Source organism: Balaenoptera borealis, assembly GCF_965194805.1.
Source record: "Balaenoptera borealis genome assembly, chromosome: 5".
Taxonomy (NCBI): domain Eukaryota; kingdom Metazoa; phylum Chordata; class Mammalia; order Artiodactyla; family Balaenopteridae; genus Balaenoptera; species Balaenoptera borealis.
In genome coordinates this window covers 29,341,477-29,364,136 of record NC_138862.1, presented here as the reverse complement: position 1 = coordinate 29,364,136, position 22,660 = coordinate 29,341,477, and the positions used below count along the sequence as shown (strand labels likewise).

The 22,660-nt window shown below is 39.8% G+C and overlaps 1 protein-coding gene across 5 annotated transcripts in view; it reads right to left on the bottom strand.

Moving 5' to 3' along the window:
• The window catches only part of SAMSN1 (SAM domain, SH3 domain and nuclear localization signals 1), a 212,751-nt gene that overhangs the window by 138,225 nt on the left and 51,866 nt on the right, over positions 1–22,660 (bottom strand). For 2 of the 5 annotated variants that reach the window (XM_082391938.1, XM_082391935.1), the window contains exons 1-2: positions 5,727–5,818; positions 5,498–5,560 (exon numbers count right to left, since the gene is read on the bottom strand). The exons of the other annotated variants lie outside the window; for them this stretch is intronic. In XM_082391938.1, the coding sequence (XP_082248064.1) occupies positions 5,498–5,503 (6 nt within the window). In that variant the 5' untranslated portion in view covers positions 5,504–5,560; positions 5,727–5,818. Of the gene's footprint in view, positions 1–5,497; positions 5,561–5,726; positions 5,819–22,660 lie in introns of those variants that run through there. 5 annotated transcript variants of the gene reach the window in all.

Sequence of the window (22,660 nt, the reverse complement as noted above, 5' to 3'; positions counted from 1 at the left end):
AGAGAAGGCCTGCTCACTAGCCCCAGAGAGCACTCCGTGTGAGCTGCATGATGCTGATGACTCTGGAATACAACCTTTTTCTCAACTGAATTGAAATGCTTTTCCTTGATAAGATTTCATGACACTAGGAAGTACACATGGTTGTCTACTGTTAATCTCTTTGCTTTTGGTACAGTGTAAATTTAGTATCAAGGAAAATATGTGCCACAAAAGAGCCATCAGTGTCTACTTGTTGAATTTCTCTTTTGGCTTATGTAGCCTTTAGGTACCATTGTCCAGAACAGCCTCAGACTGTATCTGCCTTATGCCAATGCTTTGTTTAATGATGCTAAAACAGTGTGTATTTTCGCAGAGTTGGCCAAACCGAAATACCGATGTGCATCCAGGCCACCAGGCAGGGCCTCGAGGACCTAGAGATCCTAGACCTGCCCCTTCCGGCTGTGTAACGTACCAGGTGCCATAAATATCAGCATTGTCTGTGTGTGCCGTGATGGCACAAGGATTGGGACCTATGGTGCTGGGATGACAAGAGTACTTATTAGCCTAAAGGAAATGAGGCAACTTTTCCTCCAAGATTTCTAATGGTAAACTATTTGTTTCAGGAAATAACACCATTGCCAATTTTTTAAAATTGAGCTATAATTTACCTTCTTAATTTTAGCTATTCTGGCATGTGTGTTTTAATTGTGGTTTTAACAATGTTGAACTCCTTTTCATGTTTCTTAGCCTTTTCGACTCCAAGAAATGTTTGTTCAAATCTTTCACCCATTCTTAATTGAGTTGTCTGGGTTTTTTTTCTTTGTAAGAGTTATTTATTTTTAAGTTATTTCTTTGTAAGAGTTATTTATTTATTTGTAAGCGTTCTTTATATTCTGTTGATGAACACTGACAAATACACACACACACACACACACATACACACACACAGATGTGTATTACATCAATCTTTTCCAAGCCTGTAGCTTGATTTTCATCTGCTGTCATTTAAAGAGCACTTTTAAATTATGTATTAATTAAACAATTAAATTTAATTATTTATTAATCTTTCCTTTTTGTTAGTGGCTTTTGGGTCTTAGTTAAGAAATCGTTGCCTATTTCAAAGTCATGAGGATATTCTCCATGTTTTATTCAAGAAGCTTGATGGATTTAGCTTTCATATGTAATGTCTGTGATCCATTTCAAATTAATTTCTCTGTTTGGTGAATGTGAGGTAGGATTCTAGGTTCTTTTTGTTTGTCTGTCTTTCACTGATACATCCAGTTGACCCAATGCTATTTTTTGAGAAGACCATCGATTTTCTGTTGAAGTGAACTGGCATCCTTATCAAATCAAGGCACTGTTTCCAAGTATCAATAGACATGTTTTTGGAATCTCTATCATATTCCACTGGTCAATCTTTGTGCCAATTATACACTTTCTTAATTTCTATAGCTTTAGAGCAAGTCTTGCTATCTGGTCGTGGATATACTCCAGCTTTGCTCTTTGTCTTTAATATCATCTTGACTATCTTAGGTCCTTCAGTATATTTTTTAAGGCATGAGATTGAAAACCTGGAGAGAAGTTTAAGTTTCATCTTGGCCACTGTCTAGCTACGACCTTGTGAAAGACATTTAAACTCCCTCTCTCTGTTCCTCATTTGTAAAATATGCAGGATCTGAATTAGACAAACCCAAAGACACTTGCATATTTGATTTTCTAGCCCAATTCACATAAAAAGGGAAGGGAATTAATGTTCGTAAATAAAACACAGGAAACCTCCCTTGGAAGGATGGTTGCTTCAATGTAGCCAAATTTTTCCTTCCACAGATATTATTTCACATTTAAAACAATGCATTTGAAGTGGGTTTAGAGATAACATTTAATACATTATCAAAAGATTTACAAATTCTTTAAGTTGAAGTCTTAAAGAATTGAAGTCTGCAGTAACTGGTGCCACAATCTTTAACCTAAAAGCCATTGTCTCCATTTCATCAGGCCAGTGTCCCAATGTCACACTTTGTTTTGCTCTTGAGAATTTTCCTATGTAATTTTTCACACCTAAAATATTCTCTTGCTCTCTTTTCACAAATTCATATCTCTTAGTTTCTTTACAAGCCACTACCTGCTTGTCTTCCTTGAGTAAACTTACTTCATACTTAGTACTCACTCACCTGCACTGCATTTCATACTCTATCCGTATACACAAATTGTATTAAACATGTCGTTCTCATCTCCTTAATTAGATTCTAAGATGCTTTTGTTTTGAATTGTCAGCAGGATGGGGAGTATTGCATTTAGCATTGTACAATCACATCCAGGTCTTTGGGAAGAACTCGTAGGTTGTGAGTGCTTCTTCTGTGCCAGTCATATGTGTATCTCATTTCACAATGACCTAGTGAGGTAGTTTGTAGCCAGTATCCCTCTTATTTCATAAATGAGGAAAGGTTTATTACAATTAGGTAATACCTTCAGTGTCAGAGGGTCTGATTCTCTTCTTCTGTCAAGGAGACGGGGATGGGAACAAATTGGATTAGTGGCACTGCTGGCTATTGGGGGTGAGGAGGGAGGTCCTAAAGGGCACAGACTAGAAATAGGATATTCTTATTGCCAGAGACAAGAGACACTGGGACGGGTGAGAAGACTAAGAGAGAATGATAAAATCTGGTCAAGGTCTAGGCTGAGGGATCCAAGATGGATGCCAAATCCAGAGGAGCAGAGTTTGAAATAGAGAGGTTACATGGAGCAAAGACTAGTGTGAAACATAGGGATGGGGCTGAAAGGAGAGTATGCAGCAATAGAAAAGAGCAGGTGATTAATAAGCATTTGCTGGTTGTATAAGTTAATACATACTTGAATGCCTTATAAGGAATAAATGAGAGAGAGGCATAAAAAACTTATTTTGAGATTTGAAACCTAGGTAATTGACAAAATGTTAGTGTCATTGAATAGAATTAGGGAAGTCAAGAGAAAATGAAAGCTTGAGTAGTGCATGTGGAGATGGATTTTAGATGTGGAACATCCAGGAAAGAATATCCAATAAGCAACTGAAAATGTGTAGAGCTCAGAAGAGCAGTAGAAATTAGAGTTTGCTGCTTACGAAATGCTTTACGTACTTCACCTTATTCTCAAAAAAACAAACAAAAAACCCTAAGTAAATTGGAAATTTAAAATGAAAGAAATTGAATTAAAAGCAGTTAAGTGACTTCTCAAGGGACACACCTAATAGGTGGATGATGTAGAATTGAAACTCACATTTCCAATCACCAAGTTCAATGCTAATTTTATTACGTCATGCTTCCTTTCCCTGCCCCCCCAAGTAGGTAAATCATCCAAAATAAATAGAGGCTTTCAGATAACATGATTCCATTCAAGCCTTATGCTAATATACATGACTTCAGGTCACAAAGAACTGAAATTTATCAAACACAGCAAGTTGACCTCCCCCTTAGTTAAAGATTTTTTTTTTTTTATTCATTCCAAGAGTTACTCCCTTGCTGCAATTTGCCTGCTAGTATGGACATAGCTGACAACATCACTTGCCTGCCAAAAAAATTAATGTGCTGGAAGCTGTTAAGTGGATTAAAAGTTTGTGCCACAAAGTAATACCCAATAGCACCATCAAAAATTCCACTTCAGCCGAAGATGTCCCTAAAAACTCAAAACCAGAAAAGAACACATTTAGAAAGCTTCATGAGGCAGAAGATGTAAAAGAAATGGCACAATATACAAGCAAAGAAATCAAATATTCGAAAATTTGCCAAGTAGCTGGAAGCAGAAGTTGAGAAAAAAAAAATCTGAGTACAGCTGATTTTCTAGAATACTCTGGGAGCTTAAAAAAAAAGAAGTAAAATTAAAAAATTATATATTAGTTATCTATTGCTGCAGAACTGACACCCTTATTTCTCCTGTATTCTATCAGCCAAAGGAGGTTGCAGTGCAAGCCCAGATTCAAGGTGTGGGGAAGTAGGTGCCTCCTTTTAATGGAAGGAGCTGCAAAGTCATATGGCAATGGATGTGGACACAAGTGGCAAGAACAATTACAACCATGTTGTAGTTGGTCTACCACAACCAGGAACAAGCTGTTTGAGTTTAGGCAGTTCACTTTGCCTCTCTTGGCCTCAGATTCCCTATCTCTAAGGGTTAGGACCAGATGCTCCCTGGGATTCCTTACTGTTCTTTATTTCTAGTACAATGACTTCCAAAACTGCCTTTAGGGCAAATCAGAGGATTTTCAGTTAACTTGAAGAAAAAATAATCTATAAACCAAAGTGGCATGCAGTTGTTTGGTTAAGTGTAAAGTCACTTAACTGAAGTGCAAAACTGCTATGTAGAACATAAAAGTGAAAGAGGATGTCATAAAATCAAACTACATTACAGTATTTCAAGTTGGACATGATTGAAAATTATCAGCTTAGCCATTTGACAACACTAATATAAGTCATCCAGAGGGATTCCAAATACTCTATGTTAGAAATTGAACTGTCTAGTTCATGTCCTAAATGACCCAGCTCAGTACTGGCTCATCACCAATATTCTGCTTTGTAGATTTGTCTTCATCAATAGTTCAGGATGTGAAAGTGCCAGGTGTTAGAATTACTTGGATTGACTTTTAACATAATTTAAGTGGTTAATTGCTTTATCTTCTATTTCACTTGGACCATCAAGGTTCAACCAAGTTTAGGAAGCCTAAAATTTAGCCAAGCAGATGCTAAGAGAAAGAAGTCAGTCAACCAGTCAAGGGTACTTCCTGTTTCAATATGCAGAAAAGTGACATCCTCTTCTAGAAACCCCAACTTCGAGAGAAGACAAAACGCTTTCTTTTCTCAGACTGATGAGGAAACAATGGCTAAAATCGGAAGTGTTACTGCCTAGAAATAAAACCAAGTCTTCTCTGAATGCTAAAAAAAAAGATTTTTAATACTTTCCATTGGTTTGATATGCAAATATTTGTATACTTTGTTTTTCTAGAGGACACACAGTTAAAATGTCAAACTACTGGAATCTGGAGATTAATTAGATCTGGCCTGTTTTAAATTAAAGCAGGCTAAAGAAGTTAAACCTAACCGCCCCCATCAGCAAGAAAGGATATGACTGAATTTAGCACTAATAGCAGTTTATGAGACTCTACAGTCAGGCAAGAATGAGGAAATGCTCAGATCTAAATGGAGCTGTTTCTGTAAGAAAGCCATTTCCTTGATATCTGCATGTTCATCGTCTTAGCTCTCAGGCCTCCAGACAGCTGTCTCTTGGACTTTAGGAAATTAGACACCAAATATAAGATCTGAAAAACTAAAACCTGCTAAGAGCAGACAGAGGTCACGCAGAGCTATATTTAGGATTAATATTGAGAGCTCCTTTTTGGGGAAGGGGTAGATGTTAAAAGTGCTCATTGTATACATCTTAGGTAGAATTTAGAGAAGTTAGTAAGTTGATGTAAAGAAGTAACAACCTGCTCTATTAAAACCTAGAGAGTTCATCCACTTGTTTACTGCTGGGGTGATGAGTCGTACTGACTTACACACATGGTGCAGTCTTTATATTTTCAAAATACAGAAATTTAGATGACTTTAGCAAGGGAAAACTGCAAAACAAAAAAGTGCATTTTAGAAAATAAACTCATTTTCTTTGCATTCTTCTTTCCATTGCTTCCGAAAATGTTTGAAAATCATTAGCACCATAAACTTTACAGTCCCATTTGCCAAATTGGCCCCTTTCTTTCCCCACTCCCAATCCTTGGTTATATTCACCTTCTGTTTCTGTAGTACACAGCTGAAGATACAGGGTTGCAATTGCAACAAGCACTCTTGACTCTCTTCATGAACATGAGTTTTCAGGAATCCTTATCAAAACAATCAGAAGAGGAGATTTCACAATTGACATCCCTCTTAGACCAGTTTCCTGACTTCCTTCATCTCCTCATGTGTGGCATGTAAACGATTTCTCTTTAACTCGGCAATGTGAGGTTAAGTTCCTTCTATGTGCATGATTTCATCCTCTCCCCACCATCTCTTCCAGAACGAAGACCTTATACTACTAACTGACATATTTTCTGCCTTTTCACCTGTGCTTGTTCTATCACTGCATCCACACATCAGCTCAAGCCATCCCTGCCTTTAACAGCTCGGTGCTTTGTGACCACCTAGAGGGGTGGGATAGGGAGGGTGGGAGGCAGACGCAAGAGGGAGGAGATATGGGGATATATGTATATGTATAGCTGATTCACTTTGTTATAAAGTAGAAACTAACACATCATTATAAAGCAATTATACTCCAATAAAGATGTTAAAAAAAAAACAAACAAAAAAACCACGCTCTCTGACCTTAAACCTCTTTCCATTAACCATCACTCTCTTTCTCCTTCCTTTCATAGCCAAGTTCTTCCAAAGATTGGTTTATAATCACTTGGTCAGCTCATTTGTTCTTTAATCTGCTGCAGTCAGAATTCTGTCCCCATCATCCCGCGGAAAGTGATTTGTGGGAGATCACTAATGATTCAAATTCCCAATCCAGTGGAGCCATGGCAATACCATCTGTCTGTAGCTCCTGGCACAGTTAGTTGCTTCTTGCCTCCTAGAATGGATAACCCCTTCTGCTGGCCTTTTGCTATTCCTTTGACCATTCCCTCTCAGTCTTCCCCGAAGCCTTGATTCTGCCTTCCCATCTACTGCCATGACATCTGCCCACTGCTTCCACATCTGCTTCCACCCTCCACCCCCTAGTGCCCTAGTTCTGTCTTTATGATCTATCCTTAGACTCTAGCAATTTTCTCCTCATGAGTCTTGTTGCCTCCACCCTCTTGCAATTCCACCTCATCTATCCTTTTGCTGTCAATGTGACCTCTCACAATTAGTTTTGTCTAAAACCTTTGAACTCCCTCCTACCATTTCTTATCATGTTGCCTTAGCTTAAATTTCCCCAGAAGCAGAACATGACATAAGGGTTCACATGATGATAGTTTATTTGAACGTCCAAGAAATACCAGTAAGGGAGTGGGGAACTCATGCAGAGACAGGAAGGCAGGGTGACTGGAGCTTAATCCTGCTGGAATATTCGGGGAAATGCTGCAAAACTCATGTCTCAGAGTTATCCCACTGGAGGGTGAGGTTTGTTGAGGTGTCTGCACATCAACTCCAGTCGGTCTGCTCCTGGGAGGGGGTCTCACTTCCCTTGGCACTTCTAGCCTGCTATGAGTGAGCAGAATGACCTTCTATAGATCCAACCAAGCCTCAGTCCCAGCATGAAGTTTTCACTGGAGCACAGTGAACTGGTTTAAGTACAAGGGATGTGGGTGAGGCTCTGACAGCACCTGCTACAGAAGGCTTACAAAGGTCTTTGGCTTTCTTTATAGCACATCTTCTTCCCTTACCTCCTGTGTCACCCTGCCTCACCTTCTTCTTGCACAGAGTGCTTACACTATCAGAGAGTGCCAAATTGAAAGAAAGAGAGAAAGAGAGGGAGGGAGGGAGGGAGGGAGGGAGGAGGGAAGGAAGGAAGGAAGGAAGGAAGGGAGGGAGGGAGGGAGGGAAGAAGGAAGGAAGGAAGGAAGGAAGGGAGGGAGAGAGGGAGGGAGGGAGAGAGGGAGGGAGGAAACAGAGGGAGGGAAGAAGGAAGGAAGGAAGGGCGGGAGGGAGAGAGAGAGGGAGGGAGGGAGGGAGGGAGGAGGGAAGTAAGGAAGGAAGGAAGGGAGGGAGGGATGGAGGGAGGAGGGAAGGGCAGAAAAGGCTTTGTCAATAAAATATTGTTCTCAGGGTTTAGGACCAGGAAACATCTTGGTTGTCCCAACTTCTACTGGCCAATGAAAGGTATGGTGACTCATTGTTTTTTCCAGTTGAAGGTAGTTAATAGGAAGCTCAGAGTTGGGCATCGAGACCAAGCTGCAAATTAGCAGCAACTTTGAATTTAGTTATTTTCTCATATTACACATGCTTATTTATTATATAATTTAGCTCCTGATTATTAACACTTTTTAAAAAACAAAGCTATATATGATTTTAAACTCGAAATGAAGAAATGATGGATTTTGTTGCCTTAGAAAACCAAAAACCACTAAGTCCATCACCATATGTGTCTCATGGCATCCTTTGAGTCAATTTTATAATATTCATTTTGGAATAAATTTTGTTGCTAGAAAACTAACTCTCTGTGGTCTCTGTGTAGTGAGAAGTAGTAATGAATACCTTCAGGACGAAGCAAAAAACCTTAGCATAGAATGGAAGACCGTTCATGACCAGCCCTGACGGCCTCTGCAATCCCAGTGTCCCCAGCTCTCCTGCACACTTTATGCCCAGCCACATCAACTTCTTTTGGTTTCCTGAATGCACCAGCTCTCTAACTTTTCCACGTCTTTGCGCACACTGCTTCTCCTTCCAGAGTACCCCGGCCTCTCCAACATCATTCATTACCTAACTTCAACTTCCTTTTTAAAACTTGACTTACAGGTCACTTTTCCTGTGAAGTCTTCTCTGCCCCCACTTGGCTACTATACAACTGATACCTTTCTTTTAGGTTGCCATGGTACCTAGGCAAATCTCTATCGTGACATTGATCAAATAAGGTCATAGGTGTCTGTTTATACGGCTCTTCCTCTGTAAAGGGTGAGCCTCCAGAACACAGAGGTTGTCTTTTAGTTACGCTGGTAACTTCAGTGCCCAGCAGTGTCTAGCATGAGTAGATGTTCAGTCAAAGTTCAATGAGTGAAAGAACATAAAGTCAGCTGAGCAAGAAGTTGGAGAACTCGAAGGGAGACAGAGAGCTTCAGGGTCATGTTTCAATCAAGGGAAATGGTCCCCCAGGCAAGAAGTATTTAACAGCAGGCGTTTGGCCAAGCATGTCGCTGGGAGTGAACCCCTTTAGAAACATGAAGGATAGAACTTTTACTTAAAGTACACTCTCTCCAATTACATAAGCAGAGGCTGAGAATCGTCTGCTTGTAGCCAAAGGAACTTGAAATGAGGAAGTAACATCCCAGGGCGGATCTCCTGTTACCTAAGAAGTTTGGCAGAATTTGAGCAGTAGAAAAATGTAACCATTGAAATCAACCCTGAGCAGAATTCTTTTCATACTTCTAATTGACTAAATAAATTTAATTACAAGGCAAAATTGGAAATTAATATTAGTTCATTGTAAAAAAATTATGCTGAATTTTATTATATATTAAGTTATAGGTACAGTAATTTCCAATCCATTGTTATTCTTAATTAGTCCTTTTCTTGTTTTATAAAGTCTCCTGTTTAAAGAAAACCTAACTGACTATCACAGTCAAATTTGAGGCACCAGAGTGAAAGAAAACAGGTAAGCAACCAGCCTTAGTGATTATTTCTGTAAAGAGATTTATCCCCACAACATGTTCAATTTTTACTCTCTTAGCCCATGTAAAAGGGCTTTTTAAAAAGAGAAGAAGAAAAAAGGCAATGTATAATGATCTAAATAACAAAGAGAGAGAAGATACAGCTAGCATCCTGAAGCTGCCGGTAGGATGTGCTTCTGCTGAGCTGGGGAAAGAGTTTTGGGAGCTCTAAGTAGATCAGGGGAAACGTTCCTCGTGAGTTACTATTCCGATGAGATGTGTGATAGAAAGACATGTGGGAAAGAGGATGTTTAAGAAATGTTGCAACTCCTATTTCAAGATTCAGAAGGTCCTCGCCCATTGGTTTGTCTGTGAGGGACTGCCATAAAGATTTTAAAAACTTTGTAAATATTCCCGATGCCAGACTAATGTCTCTTCAAAAGAAGGACCCAACGGTTGGACGTTTTGTAGGTTAACACATAATTTTAGATGTTTTGCTGAGTTATTATGGTATCTTTTGGCTACACCAAATTTATGCTGTCTTCGATAAATAATATAGGTGTCTTGTCCACTCCCCGCATCCCCCATTTCTTGTTCTCTGATCTTTCATGTAGGCTAGTAGAACAAAGATTGAGAGCACAGACTGTGGACCCAGACGGCCTGCCTGGCTTGCTATCTTGGTGACCACGGGCAGCTTATGTGCCTTAGATGCCTTATCTGAAGAGTAGGATAATAATAGTTCCTTGCAGGCTTGTTATAAGGATTAAAAGAGTTACTATTAAAGTGAAGCTCTTAGATCAGTTCTTGGAATATCATGATCCCTGAATGTACTTGTTAAATAAATAGCCCAACTTGAGAAGGTAAAGTGAGGCAGTGAATAAACCACACCTTCTTAGTGAATAAAGAAATGTTATGGAATGCCCACCCTGTGCCTTAAACACGTCTGCTCATCCCCTGGGTAATAATGACACTGTGAGAACAGTTATCATTACGGTCTCCACCCCTGAGATGAGGAAAATCAATCACTGAGAAGCAATAGGATGTGGCTTCACATAGGATGTAGCTTCACATCTCACGCACCAAGTCACAGGCAGAGCTGGGCTCCCTCAGACAGGTGCTCTGACTCCTCACTGGATCGAAGGGGCCCTGCTCACGTCCCCACTCCAACATTCATGGGCAACAAATCCAGGACTCCTCCCCACGCGACCCCTCTTCCTGCCAAATGAAGACCTCCGTTCCCATCTTAAAGTGCAATGCATGGAGAACTCAGTGAATCATAGAAAGAGGACCAGAAAGAATATCAGAGCTCTAAAAACCCTACCATTTATTTTTTTTAGATAAGGAAACTCAAACAGTTAAGAAGCTTGCTCAGAGCCCTGTAAGCTATTGACTATCAGAGTCACAGTGAAAACCCATTTTCTTGATTCCCAGCTTAGCACTCTCCATTATACCCATATCATTAGATCAGCTTTGATGGGAGAGCAGGGGAAGGGCCATGAGGTCAGGGGACCCTTGAAGAAACATCAAGGAGATGCTAGTAACTAAAAAAGGAGAAGCTGGGGTCCCGAAGAAGTGCCTCTCCAGTTCTGCCAACGCATCCTAGATTGGCTTAGACAAATAACTTTTCAACAGTTTGGGATTTAATTATATATAGAATGGATAAACAACAAGGTCCTACTGTATAGCACAGGGAACTATATTCAATATCCTGTGATAAACCATAATAGAAAAGAATATGAAAAAGAATGTATATATGTATAACTGAGTCACTTTGCTGTACAGAAGAAAGTAACACAACACTGTAAATCAACTATATTACAATAAATTTTTTTTTTTTTTTTGACTGAATTGGGTCTTCATTTTTACGTGAGCTTTCTCTAGTTGCAGCGAGCAGGGACTACACTTCGTTGCAGTGCACAGGCTTCTCACTGCGGTGGCTTCTCTTGTTGCAGAGCACGGGCTCTAGGCGCGTGGGCTTCAGTAGTTGCAGCACGCGGGCTCAGTAGTTGTGGTTCGTGGGCTTAGTTGCTCCGCGGCATGTGGGATCTTCCCGGACCAGGGCTTGAAACCGTGTTCCCTGCATTGGCAGGTGAATTCTTAACCACTGCACCACCAGGGAAGTCCCCAATAAGATTAAAAAAAAAAACAACTTTCTGATTGTAACAGCTAGAACATCTTAAGAACATCTTAAATAAATTATTTAGATTAATTGCTAAGAACATTCATTTCCATTTAAAGTAGCTAAAAGTAACGTACTTAAAAACTCAGTCCTCGAGTTTTGGATAAACTTGCTCTATAGGAGCACATAACTGTGTTCACTTTCTTCGGTGTTATTATTTGTCTTTGGGATTTCTTGAAGTGTGTTTGGTTTATTTACTCTTTTATTTCAACATCCAGCACAGCATACAGCACTTGGTGAATAGTTTTCTTTACTGTTTTAGTGTATACAGTGGCCCTCAAGCTTTCCTGAACATGAGAATCCCTTAAGATGTCTTGTTAAGAAGGTGGATTCCCTGAATACCGGCCCCAGAGGAGGCTGACCCAGCAGGCCTGTAGGCCATTTTTAACAAGCTTCTCCTGAATCTGAGGGAGACAGCCTTACATGACGTTCACATTAAAAATACAAATAATAGCCCAGATCAATCTGCCATCCCTGTTCATTATTTTATCCACACTTTACACCTCCATGCACACTTCCCAAGGCTCTCTTACAACGCTCTAACTCACACGCATGCCGCAGAGATCCCATCAGCACTGTATTTTTTTTCCTAGCCAGAATTGTAACAAAACTGCAGAGCACTATTCTCATCATGCCCCCTTAACTATCTCAATTATTGGTTATTTTTTTGCTATTGAGACTTGAGTGGAGAAAGTTGTTTAGAGAAATGTTGAAGGGCAAAATTTGACATTTTCAGCACAAGGGAAAATGTGAAGCCTCCTGGAATAGGACTTAGCCAATACATTCTCAAGTCTGTCTTTTTGCTGGTCTCCAAATATTTTAAATTAGTACAATGATCTCAGAGTCAGGCTCACACCCTGAGAGACAGAGTGATAGCAGAGCAATTAAATGACAAATACGAGTCCTTGAAGGCAGGCATCCACAAAAAAGGTTGTTTGGGGTCAGTTTGAGACATTCTGAAAAGAAGTGGGTATTGCACATAAACACAAATACATGTTTGGGCTTAAATTCTTCACATTTAAAGGTCTATGTGTACTTAATGCACGGTTCTCAGAGCTTTTTTCCCAGAAGATCCAGCTCTCACAGCAAGTAACAAGACTAGGACTTAAGTGAGGCTTATGTAGAAAATGCCATCATTTACAATGTGTTTTTGGTTTTCTTCTTGCTTTGGTCATATTTGTTAAAGAAACCGTGTTTGGTGGTTTAATCATCATCAATAAGTAATTAAGAGAGACTGGGAACACATAACACCATACTACGAATTAGACAATATAAATTGATCAATAGAAAAGTGATACTTCTGGAAACTTACACTATAAATAAAATAACAGACACACCTGCCACTGATGAGTATGTGAATAAGTAAGAATCTAACATATTGTTCATAAACACAGAGTCAGGTGTCTCTTGGGTGGATGCAAGATGAGAGAATTGTGAGTTTGCTCCTTATTTTACATTCTCTAGCTTTTCCAAAGCATGCCCGGATCACTCGAATCCATCCACAGTGTGCTTTTGTTAAGACTTGAAACGTGTTAAGACTTGAGATAGAAACCTGAAGAAATAGAAAATGGAAAAGATCAATCTTAGTACAAAGTGACACAGTGTACCCAAACTTGAGGGGAGAGCAAAGGATCATGGTATTTACTGGTTGTAAATGGGGCTGACAGTGGTAAGCCTTGCACGACGATAATGACAAAAAAGAATATAGTGCTCCTGTCCTTAAAAAACTTACAAACTATTGGTGGAGAAGAGCACAACATAAATGCATGTGAATTCTTTTAAAGTATCAGTAACAGGGCTTCCCTGGTGACGCAGTGGTTGAGAGTCTGCCTGCCAGTGCAGGGGACACGGGTTCGAGCCCTGGTCTGGGAAGATCCCACATGCCGCAGAGCAGCTGGGCCCGTGAGCCACAACTACTGAGCCTGCGCGTCTGGAGCCTGTGCTCCGCAACAAGAGAGGCCATGATAGTGAGAGGCCCGCGCACCGCGATGAAGAGTGGCCCCCCGCTCGCCGCAACTAGAGGAAGCCCTCACACAGAAACGAAGACCCAACACAGCCAAAAAATTAAATAAATAAACAATAATTAAAGGTGCTAATAATTAAAAAAAAAAAAGTATCAGTAACAGGTACACACACGACAGAAGACAGAATGCAGTCCAAATATATTTGTCCAGAAACAAATTTGGACAGAAATAAGTGACCTGGTTTCATGGAAAGGGGTTGGGGTGATGTTTTAGGTGAGGACAATAGCAAATCTTCAAGGAGGGAAATAATAAGGGAAGCAGGATGGCAAATAGTTTATGTCTGGCTGCAGAAAGGAGGAGAGAGCAGTGTACCAAGCAAAATCAGAACAGTCAAGTACAGGACAGGTAAAGGAAGAGAGTCAGAACATTGTATTTTGATGAAAATGAAAACTAAGCATTCTTCTAAAGTTATTTGAAGAGGGCGACACAGTCAAAAGGATGCTTGCAGAAGATCATTCCTTCTGCTTATAATTGGAGGAAGAAAAAAAACCAAAAAGATTGAGGTCTGATGATTTTTTAATCCATTCATTTTAAAGCCTACATGGAGGACAAACTGAGATCAAAAACTCAAAAGCACTTCACCACCTTTCATCACATGCCCAGGAGTTCTTGGCAGGAAAAGTGAGGACACCTCTGCACCAGACCATGACACCTGATTAAAAAAAAACACACACACCCTTCTTCCCTGGAAACAAATAATGTGTCCCACTTGTGCCAAGGTCATTCTGCATGTACAGATGGCTAAGGTGGCTCATTGCAGCGAACTCTTCTGGCAGAGGGACGCAGATTTCCATCAAATCCTGCCCCTGCTCACGGATATCTGGCCCCCAGCCTTGCTTGCTCCTGACATTGTAGACAAACTGTGTTGCGTTGTTTGTTGTTGTTCTTATTTTTGTTTCCCAAGCCCCGATATCTTCTGTAGCCGTTATTAATGGCGACATATAGGTGAAGCCAACTGAGTATTAACCTCAGAGAGGTAAGGCATCCATCTCTGTCTCCAAAGTCAAAGTTGTGGGGTTGGGAGAATCTGTTCACACAGCTCTCCTTGGCTAGGATTCACTTCAGTGTTTGTAATTTCTCTGAAGACCCATTGAGCAACCTGGCCTGAGTTGGATTTGTGCAAAAAAGCCTCTAACCAGGTGAGTCGCACATTGTTTCCGGCTCATTAGAGAGGTTTTGGACAACTTCTTTAATGAGGTTTGACATCTGACTACCACCGCATATGTGACTTTCTTCACCGCGTCACTCTCCCCCCCCCCCCATCTCTCCGTGCCTCCTTTGCTTTTACTCATTCTTTGTGAATGAATCATCTGATCCTGTCCCTTATATGACCATGCACTAGTCTGATTAATCTCTCTCATCAACTCTCCTTCCTGAATCCTCTGATTAAATCTGGTCTTCTCCCTTCCCCCCTCCATAATACATGGGACCTTTTAGCAGCTATTAATTATTTAAAAGAACGTTTCTTTCTATCATGCTCAAGTTGGTCACTACAATTTTCTGTTGACCATGTAGCTTCTATTAAAAATTATTAAACCCAATTAAGAAAAGCTTTCCGACACCAAGTTCTAAAAGCTATAAAAATATTCTTTTTCTGTTACATTGACAAACTTGCTAGGCTGAAGGAGGGAGTAGACACAATATGTCTCAGCAAAATCCATCCCTTCACCCTGTCCTAAACAGCAAACTGTACTCGCCAATAGATTGAGGAAATGTGATTTAAATCAAATTATCAGCAGGTGACTTTAAAAGTGCTAGGGGTCATTTCCAGGGAGTTTTACTAGTGGGTATTTCCGATCCTAGCAGTCAAAATTCTAGTGGCATTCCATCTATGTTAGACCTTTAAACAATATTAACTATTTTAACAATCTGGCACAATTATTGAAAAGTGACAATAAATTAATAGTTGCTTAATTCAAAAAAGCCAAACGACTGACTGGACTGATTTTTCACCCATGTGACTGAATCAGTTGGATGTCGGTCATGGTATAGATACTGTCTTCAGTGAATCTGCTCTCCAGTTCATTTTCTGATGGCTATGAATTAGCCAAAACCAGCTAAAATAAGACATGACCTTTATCAGCTGAAATAGCCTGTGGGTCCAAATAGGATGAAGTAATGGGACGCAGCTCATGTCAATTAGGTAAGAGAAAAGAAAAGATCCAGAGAGAGCTAGACTGACTTGTCTAAGCCAGAAAGGCATTTGAGGTCACAGCTGACCCCACTGGAAACCTGGCATAATCGACATTGTAACTAAGAGAAGCATAATTCCTAGCTGTATTAATAGGTCAATGGCATGTCAGGAAACATGAAGAAATCTTCATGTGTGGTCACCAAGCAGAGCTAATGTTCAGCTAGTAAGCACCAGAGTGGCACACAGGCAAGGGTGACCATGCCAATTCGTCAAAGCCCGTCAGTGTTAATATTTAAGATTTTATAATACTGTGTTTTATGAGGAAAGTTAGTGTTATAAGAGGATATTCTTCTGATAGTGATTAAAAGGAAAGAATGATCACTTTATAATTTACTAAATATACAGACTATAGTTTTGTCTCTATTCTTAATGAGAACCAAGTGCTAGTTATCTCTGTAGCTCTTTGTTCTGATACAGAGAGTTAGGCTAAATAATATTAATGATCACTTCTAGCTCTAAAATTCTGAGTCTAGGGAAACTTGTCTCAGGATTTCTCAAACTAAATAATTTTATATCTAAATTAAAATGTGAGATAAGGTATATGCCATTCATACAAGACTTGTGTCTAAAAAACCCCTAAATTTTAGATATTTAGTAGTATTTCACTTTGTACATTACTGCTGTGTGTACACATGGTGAATTGTATGCCTCTCCATAACAGGAAAATGTAAATAAGTAAAATAAAAATAAAAACTTATTGTCACTCAGTAACACTTTTGTTGGGGGCACTAATGTGAACATATAATTTTACCTTTTTGTCTCTTATTTTTAATCAATATTTGTTTCTTTTTTAAAAAATAATTAATTAATTAATTAATTTTTGGCTGCGGTGGGTCTTCGTTGCTGCGCGCGGGCTTTCTCTAGTTGCGTTGCTGTGCGCGGGCTTCTCATTGCTGTGGCTTCTCCTGTTGTGGAGCACCGGCTCTAGGCGTGCGGGCTCAGTAGTTGTGGCGCACGGGCTTAGTTGCTCGTGGCATGTGGGATCTACCCGGACCCGGGCTCGAACCCGTGTCTCCTGCATTGGCATGCAGACTCTTAACCACTGCACCACCAGAGAAGTCCCCCAGTATTTGTTTCTGTTTCATTGAAGAGGTTGTGTGCTTGGGGGTGGGAAGGGGTGGATACACTTGTTTGGGTGAAGAAAGAGAAAGTCACCTGAAGTCAAACTTAGAGAAAAAAGAATTCTCATTTTACTTTCTATTGCTCAAATGATTGTTCTATATAATTCATTAACCGTATCTCATAAATTATACGGGAGAAAGCTCAGCATTGATATCAAAACTGAACAGATTTTGGTTAGAAACTTTGCTGCAAATGCCAAGCCGCACATTCTTGTTAGGGTAGAACTAATTGAAAGTACATAGAGCAGGTTTTTTAAAAAGAAAATAAAGCCTCTGCAGGATGCCCCTCTAGCGCAGCTCATCTGCAGAAGTGAAAAACCTCCTGGGCCTGAGCCTGTCTTTTTTTTTTGGCAGCAAGGCCTTGTGGGATCTTAGTTCCCTGACCAGGGACTGAAGCCCTGCCCAGGGCAGTGAAAGCGCACAATCCCAACCACTGGACCACCAGGGAATTCCCCCTCCTGAGCCTTTCAACATCCCAGTTAAATACTTTCTCAAGCATTGTCCAAGTATTGCCTCAGAGGTTAGGGTTCGGGTTAGGGTTAGGTTGATTAAACTAGGCTTATTAGGCTGTTTAAAAAAAAAAAAAAAAAAAGCATATACTGAGTATAAGAAATGGAGAGAGAAGTCAATATAAAGGAAAATAATTTTTATGGTAAACATTTGGCAAGCAAACTAGCTCTCCTGAGTTTATTCAACCATTACATCACACACACACACACACACACACTCACACACACAATGTTCTGAGGAATACCAAATAGAAAGGAACAAAATCAATTCTGGTTAATAAAACTTCGAATTTCTTTGAGATTCTTTTCTTTTTTAGAAGAGGTGAATGGAGGGAGGGATAAGACATTTTCTTCTAAAGAACGAAGGACTACTGAACATGGGGGATTTATTTAATGAGGAGTTGCAATGACATCTCTTTTTTTCAAGGTGCTTCTGGGAGATAATGGCTCTCTTACGTATAATTCAGTGGTTTTGCCTGGTAACATAAAAATGGACCTGAGGACCGAAGTTAACACCTTCATTTCTACATAGCACATGATGATTTTAAGAATAACTCTAGAACATATTTGCTTTTTTCCATTACTCTCTTTTCTAAAATTTTCTTTTAAGGAGTAGACTCTACGAGTATTTTTCCTAAAAATATGGCCAATTTTGAGACTTCCCAGGTGACGCAGTGGTTAAGACTCCGAGCTTCCAATGCAGGGGGCCCGAGTTCAATCTCTGGTCAGGGAACTAGATCCCAAATGCATGCCACAGCTAAGAGTTTGCATACCACAACTAAGGAGCCGGCGAGCTGCAACTAAGGAGTGCACCTGCCGCAACTAAGACCCAAATAAATAAATAAATAAATAAGTAAAATAGATATTAAAAATAATAATAAAAAAATTAAAATATGGCCAATTTAAAGATAAATGAAAAATAGAAAATATCTCATATTTTCTCTATTACTTGAAAGAATAACTTATAATACCATTTTATTAATAAGCACAGTCAAGGTAGGGGAAAATGAAACTCTAGCATGAAATGGGCAGAAGAGTTGGAAAGTAATTCTTTATTTGTATAATAGGCATGATATCATGTCTTGTTTTAAAATAAATTAAAAAATGAGGAAGCAAGTGATTTTTATCATTCTTTTTGACCACCCTAAATATGCTTACCTCAGAGAGAATGAGTACAAGGAGAGAAATCTTGATTCTCAGGAAGTAGACGGTGAGTGTTGTCATCTCATCTTTGAATTAAGCTATGGCCTCATCAGCAAAGTTTCCAGCTTCTGCCTCCACCCTGCCTGTTTCCTCTCAAAATTCAGCCCAATACAGTCCTGTTTTTTATCTTCTTTACACTATGATTACAGCCAAATTATAACTTCCTCAATCTGATCTCTTCATGGTGAAGGACAAGAGTCAGATGCTCTTTTTGCCCTTGACCCCTCCCCCCGAGCCTGGAAGCCTAATGCAGTGTGGTTAGGGCACCTGTCCCAGGCACCCTAGTGTACCTTGCACTTCTCCTCTTAAAACAGTGAGCATGTTTGCTCAACGTCTACCCCTTCTTCAACACTCAGTTCTAATTCCACTTACTCCAAAATGATTCCCCCGGTTTCTCCCACCCAGAATGGCTACCTCCCCTGAATTCAGAGTACTTAGATTCTGCACATGTGAAAAATTACCCTGCCTTTTGATACCTATCAGGTGATATTTCACCTATCAGGTGAATGTGTTTGACATTTCAACTTTGCGATTAGACTGGTGATCATCACAGTTGCCATTTTTGACTGCCTATTACGTGTTAAGGAGCATTTATGTATTTAAAAGTTTACATCTAACCTGCACAGTAGTTATTATCTTCATTTTACATAGGAGTAAATGAGGAACAAGGGTTAAATCACTTGCATGGGACTGTAAAAATACTGTGTTCAAACCTGGATTGGAATCTTATATATTTAGAAGGCAGAGATCATTGTTGAAATTCTTGTAGATTCCCTTGGCCATTTTTATAGTGCTTTCCCTATATTAGATACTAGAACATTATTTTCTGATTGATTGGCTTTAAGCACTGACTTAAAACTATCCAGGTTATCATAAGTAATGTTCTACAGTATCAAACAGAGCTAATATTTAATGCTATCTAATAGAGCATGGAGTAGACAGGCACTAGACCAATGCAATCAGTGATGATAAGAAAAATAATTCCTGAGGGGGAAAATAAATACTTGCATGGATGCATGATCAAGTATACGTGCTTCAGAAATAAGCAATGACTTTGGCCAAGACACTGTCTTCCTCTGAAATGCTAAAGAGCTGGTGAGAAGAGACATTAAGATAAGGAACATGGAAGAATATAAGAACATCCTCTTCAGATCTGAAGAGCAGGATTCAAGCACATCTGAAATAGAGTTTGAAAAAAATGGCTATGAACAGGGATAATATGAAAATATTTAACAAGTAGGAGAACACGGGCATGAACCAAGCAGAACAGACAAAGCAAGCTTTAGAATGGACAACAGCCATGGACAACTGGTCCAGCCATCATGTTGTCTGAGTATCATCAGTCCTGGTTATGTGGCTGGCTAAAACACTTTTTGAACAAATGCCTCTTTCATCTTCAGTATGGTTCAACTTTAGTCTGCTGTGATTGTCAGATCCCTGGAATTATCAGACCCTGCAACCAGGCTATGTAGACCGTGGTGATTCATTCAGCAGATGTTTACTGATTACCTTCTCTGTGATATGCACTGTACTAGGCACTCAATAGACAAAGACAAACTAGACACCACCTTGCCAGGGAGTCAATGTTTTCACGGACTCTTCCCCAAAAGTTGTCCCTGGTGCAATTCTAGGAACTGTTTTACCATAAAAGGATGAAGATAACATGCTTTCCTAAGAAGTCTATGTCCCAGTTGTGTTCTCTCCATAAGCAGACCCTGAGCTAAGGATTACGTACAATCTTAGCCATGCTTGATTAACGGGTACTTCTGCTGGCAATGTGAGGAGTCAAACCCAGTAACCTACCAGTAATTCCTTCTTATTTAGACACTTCAGGCAAAATCAATTTCTATTACCTGCAAACAAAAAGTTTTAACTCAATTATGGCAGTTATTGGGCATGTTTGAGCAACATCATTTTTGTGTATAACTTTCCCCGTACAAGTGGGGGATGGAGAGGACATAGAGGGAAGGCAACCAATAAAGGGTGAATTATTAAGCCAGTTACCACATTGGATGACTAAAATTTAACCCCCTGAGAAACTCGGAATTACCCTGGCCAATTATCCCTCCATGCTCATCAGTTATTAGTGAAGAATTGCCTCTGCAATTCTCAAGGGCAGCCCCGCACTAAAATGCTAATGGTGTTATTTAGGAATCATAGGCTGCCTTCTACTGAAATGTAAAGAGAATTCAAGAGGAAATGGGTGACACTCTGACAATGTCTACTGCTGAATTTTACCTAAAAGTTACAGACCTACTGTAAATAGCACAATAGCTATTATCAAACAACAAATATCGGAGTTATACTTTTATTAAGGCAATATGCTAGTAATTGAGAGACAAGAGATGGCACAAAGTGGTAAGTTTGTCTATTTCTTCATATTCTACATTATTTAACATTAGGCCCCAATATGACATTTTTTTGCCCTCCAGAAATTTGCAGTCTAATTTTATGGGACAAATTACACACAAAATGGTGTTCCATGAGCATTTATCATAATACATTATACAACTGGCAATTTTTACTTTCAGGCAACAGAATTTAACTGTATCTAATTTATCCAGGAAATAAGAAAGGATTTATTGATTGTTTAGTAGTGTTGCCTTTCAGCTCCCCAAAAGACCACCAGAGAAACTGGTTGATTAAGCAAAGCTAAGTATATTAGACTTACTGCACTAAAGAAGGTCAATATTTATATGGTTTGGGGGCCTGGATCTAGTGATTGAAGAGCAAGACAGCAAAGCAGGGAATTATTTGGGCAGAATGTATCATACAGTAGTTTTAGATTAAGTGAACACAGTGAGGTAAGGGCCTAGAAATGAGTCTTGATGAACAAGCTGTTAGTCTTGATTTTCATTGGTTCACAATCTTATCTTCCAGGAACCTGTATATCCTGGAGCAAGTAGCTAGGCAATATTTGCTGGATCGCAGTATTGCCTACAGGGAGACAGGGAATAATGTTGCTTTCGGCTCTCAGTGAATAGTTTACAGGCTCAAAGGAAGAACTGAACAACCAGATCTCCAGAAGGATAAGAACTAGAGTAGCTTAGCAAACTCAATGGTATTAACACACAAAACATCTCTCTAGGACATTGCCATCTGGACACTCAGCTCCTACCACCCTTCATTCCTGAGTATCTCACCTGAAGAATCAAATTCCCAATAGAGTGCCAATCATTGGTCAAGTGTGAGCTACATGGCAATCTTGTGGTCTAGAGGGACAGGGTCTAGAGTGTTGTATTCCACAAAAGTCACAAGGAGAAGAGAACAGATAACCTCCCAAAGGAAGAGAAATTAAACAGACAAAAATAAGAGAAGCACCACAATGATCAAATCTCTCTCATGCTCTTTCTCCTCATGAGTATTGAATTTGATTGCAACTGTTTCTTTTTGTTGTTGTTCAAACTTTAACAATTTTTGTTGTTTAAATTTGTTGTTCAAAATGAAAGATTTATATTTTTAAAAACTATTTCTTTCTTCTTCTCTAATTTCTTCCCTACAACAAACCACTGTGGTCAAAACTTGTCAACCCCATGTCTGTAATGTTTTTTCCTGCTCACCCCTTCCTTTCCATCTACCTATAACTGACCTAATCTATTCTTTTTTTTTATAATTTTTTAAAAATTTATTTATTTATTTATGGCTGTGTTGGGTCCTCGTTTCTGTGCGAGGGCTTTCTCTAGTTGTGGCAAGCGGGGGCCACTCTTCATCATGGTGCACGGGCCTCTCACTATCGTGGCCTCTCTTGTTGCGGAGCACAGGCTCCAGACGCGCAGGCTCAGTAGTTGTGGCTCACGGGCCCAGTTGCTCCGCGGCATGTGGGATCCTCCCAGACCAGGGCTCAAACCCGTGTGCCCTGCATTGGCAGGCAGATTCTCAACCACTGCGCCACCAGGGAAGCCCTGACCTAATCTATTCTTAAGTTATGTTCTTCCAAAATTTCTGCAGTTGCATCCTGCATGTTCTTTGCATTTATGGAATCTCCTGTCTACTTCCAGTTAAATAATCTCAGAGCATAGTGGTGATTCTTTCATTTGCAACTTTTCCTAATTCACTTATTCCCTGTTCCCTATCACGTAAGTGTCACACACTCTGTTCTCACCTTAAAGGTCACTTGTAATGGCCAACAGCTGTCCATGTGGACTTACATATTACTCACCTTCAT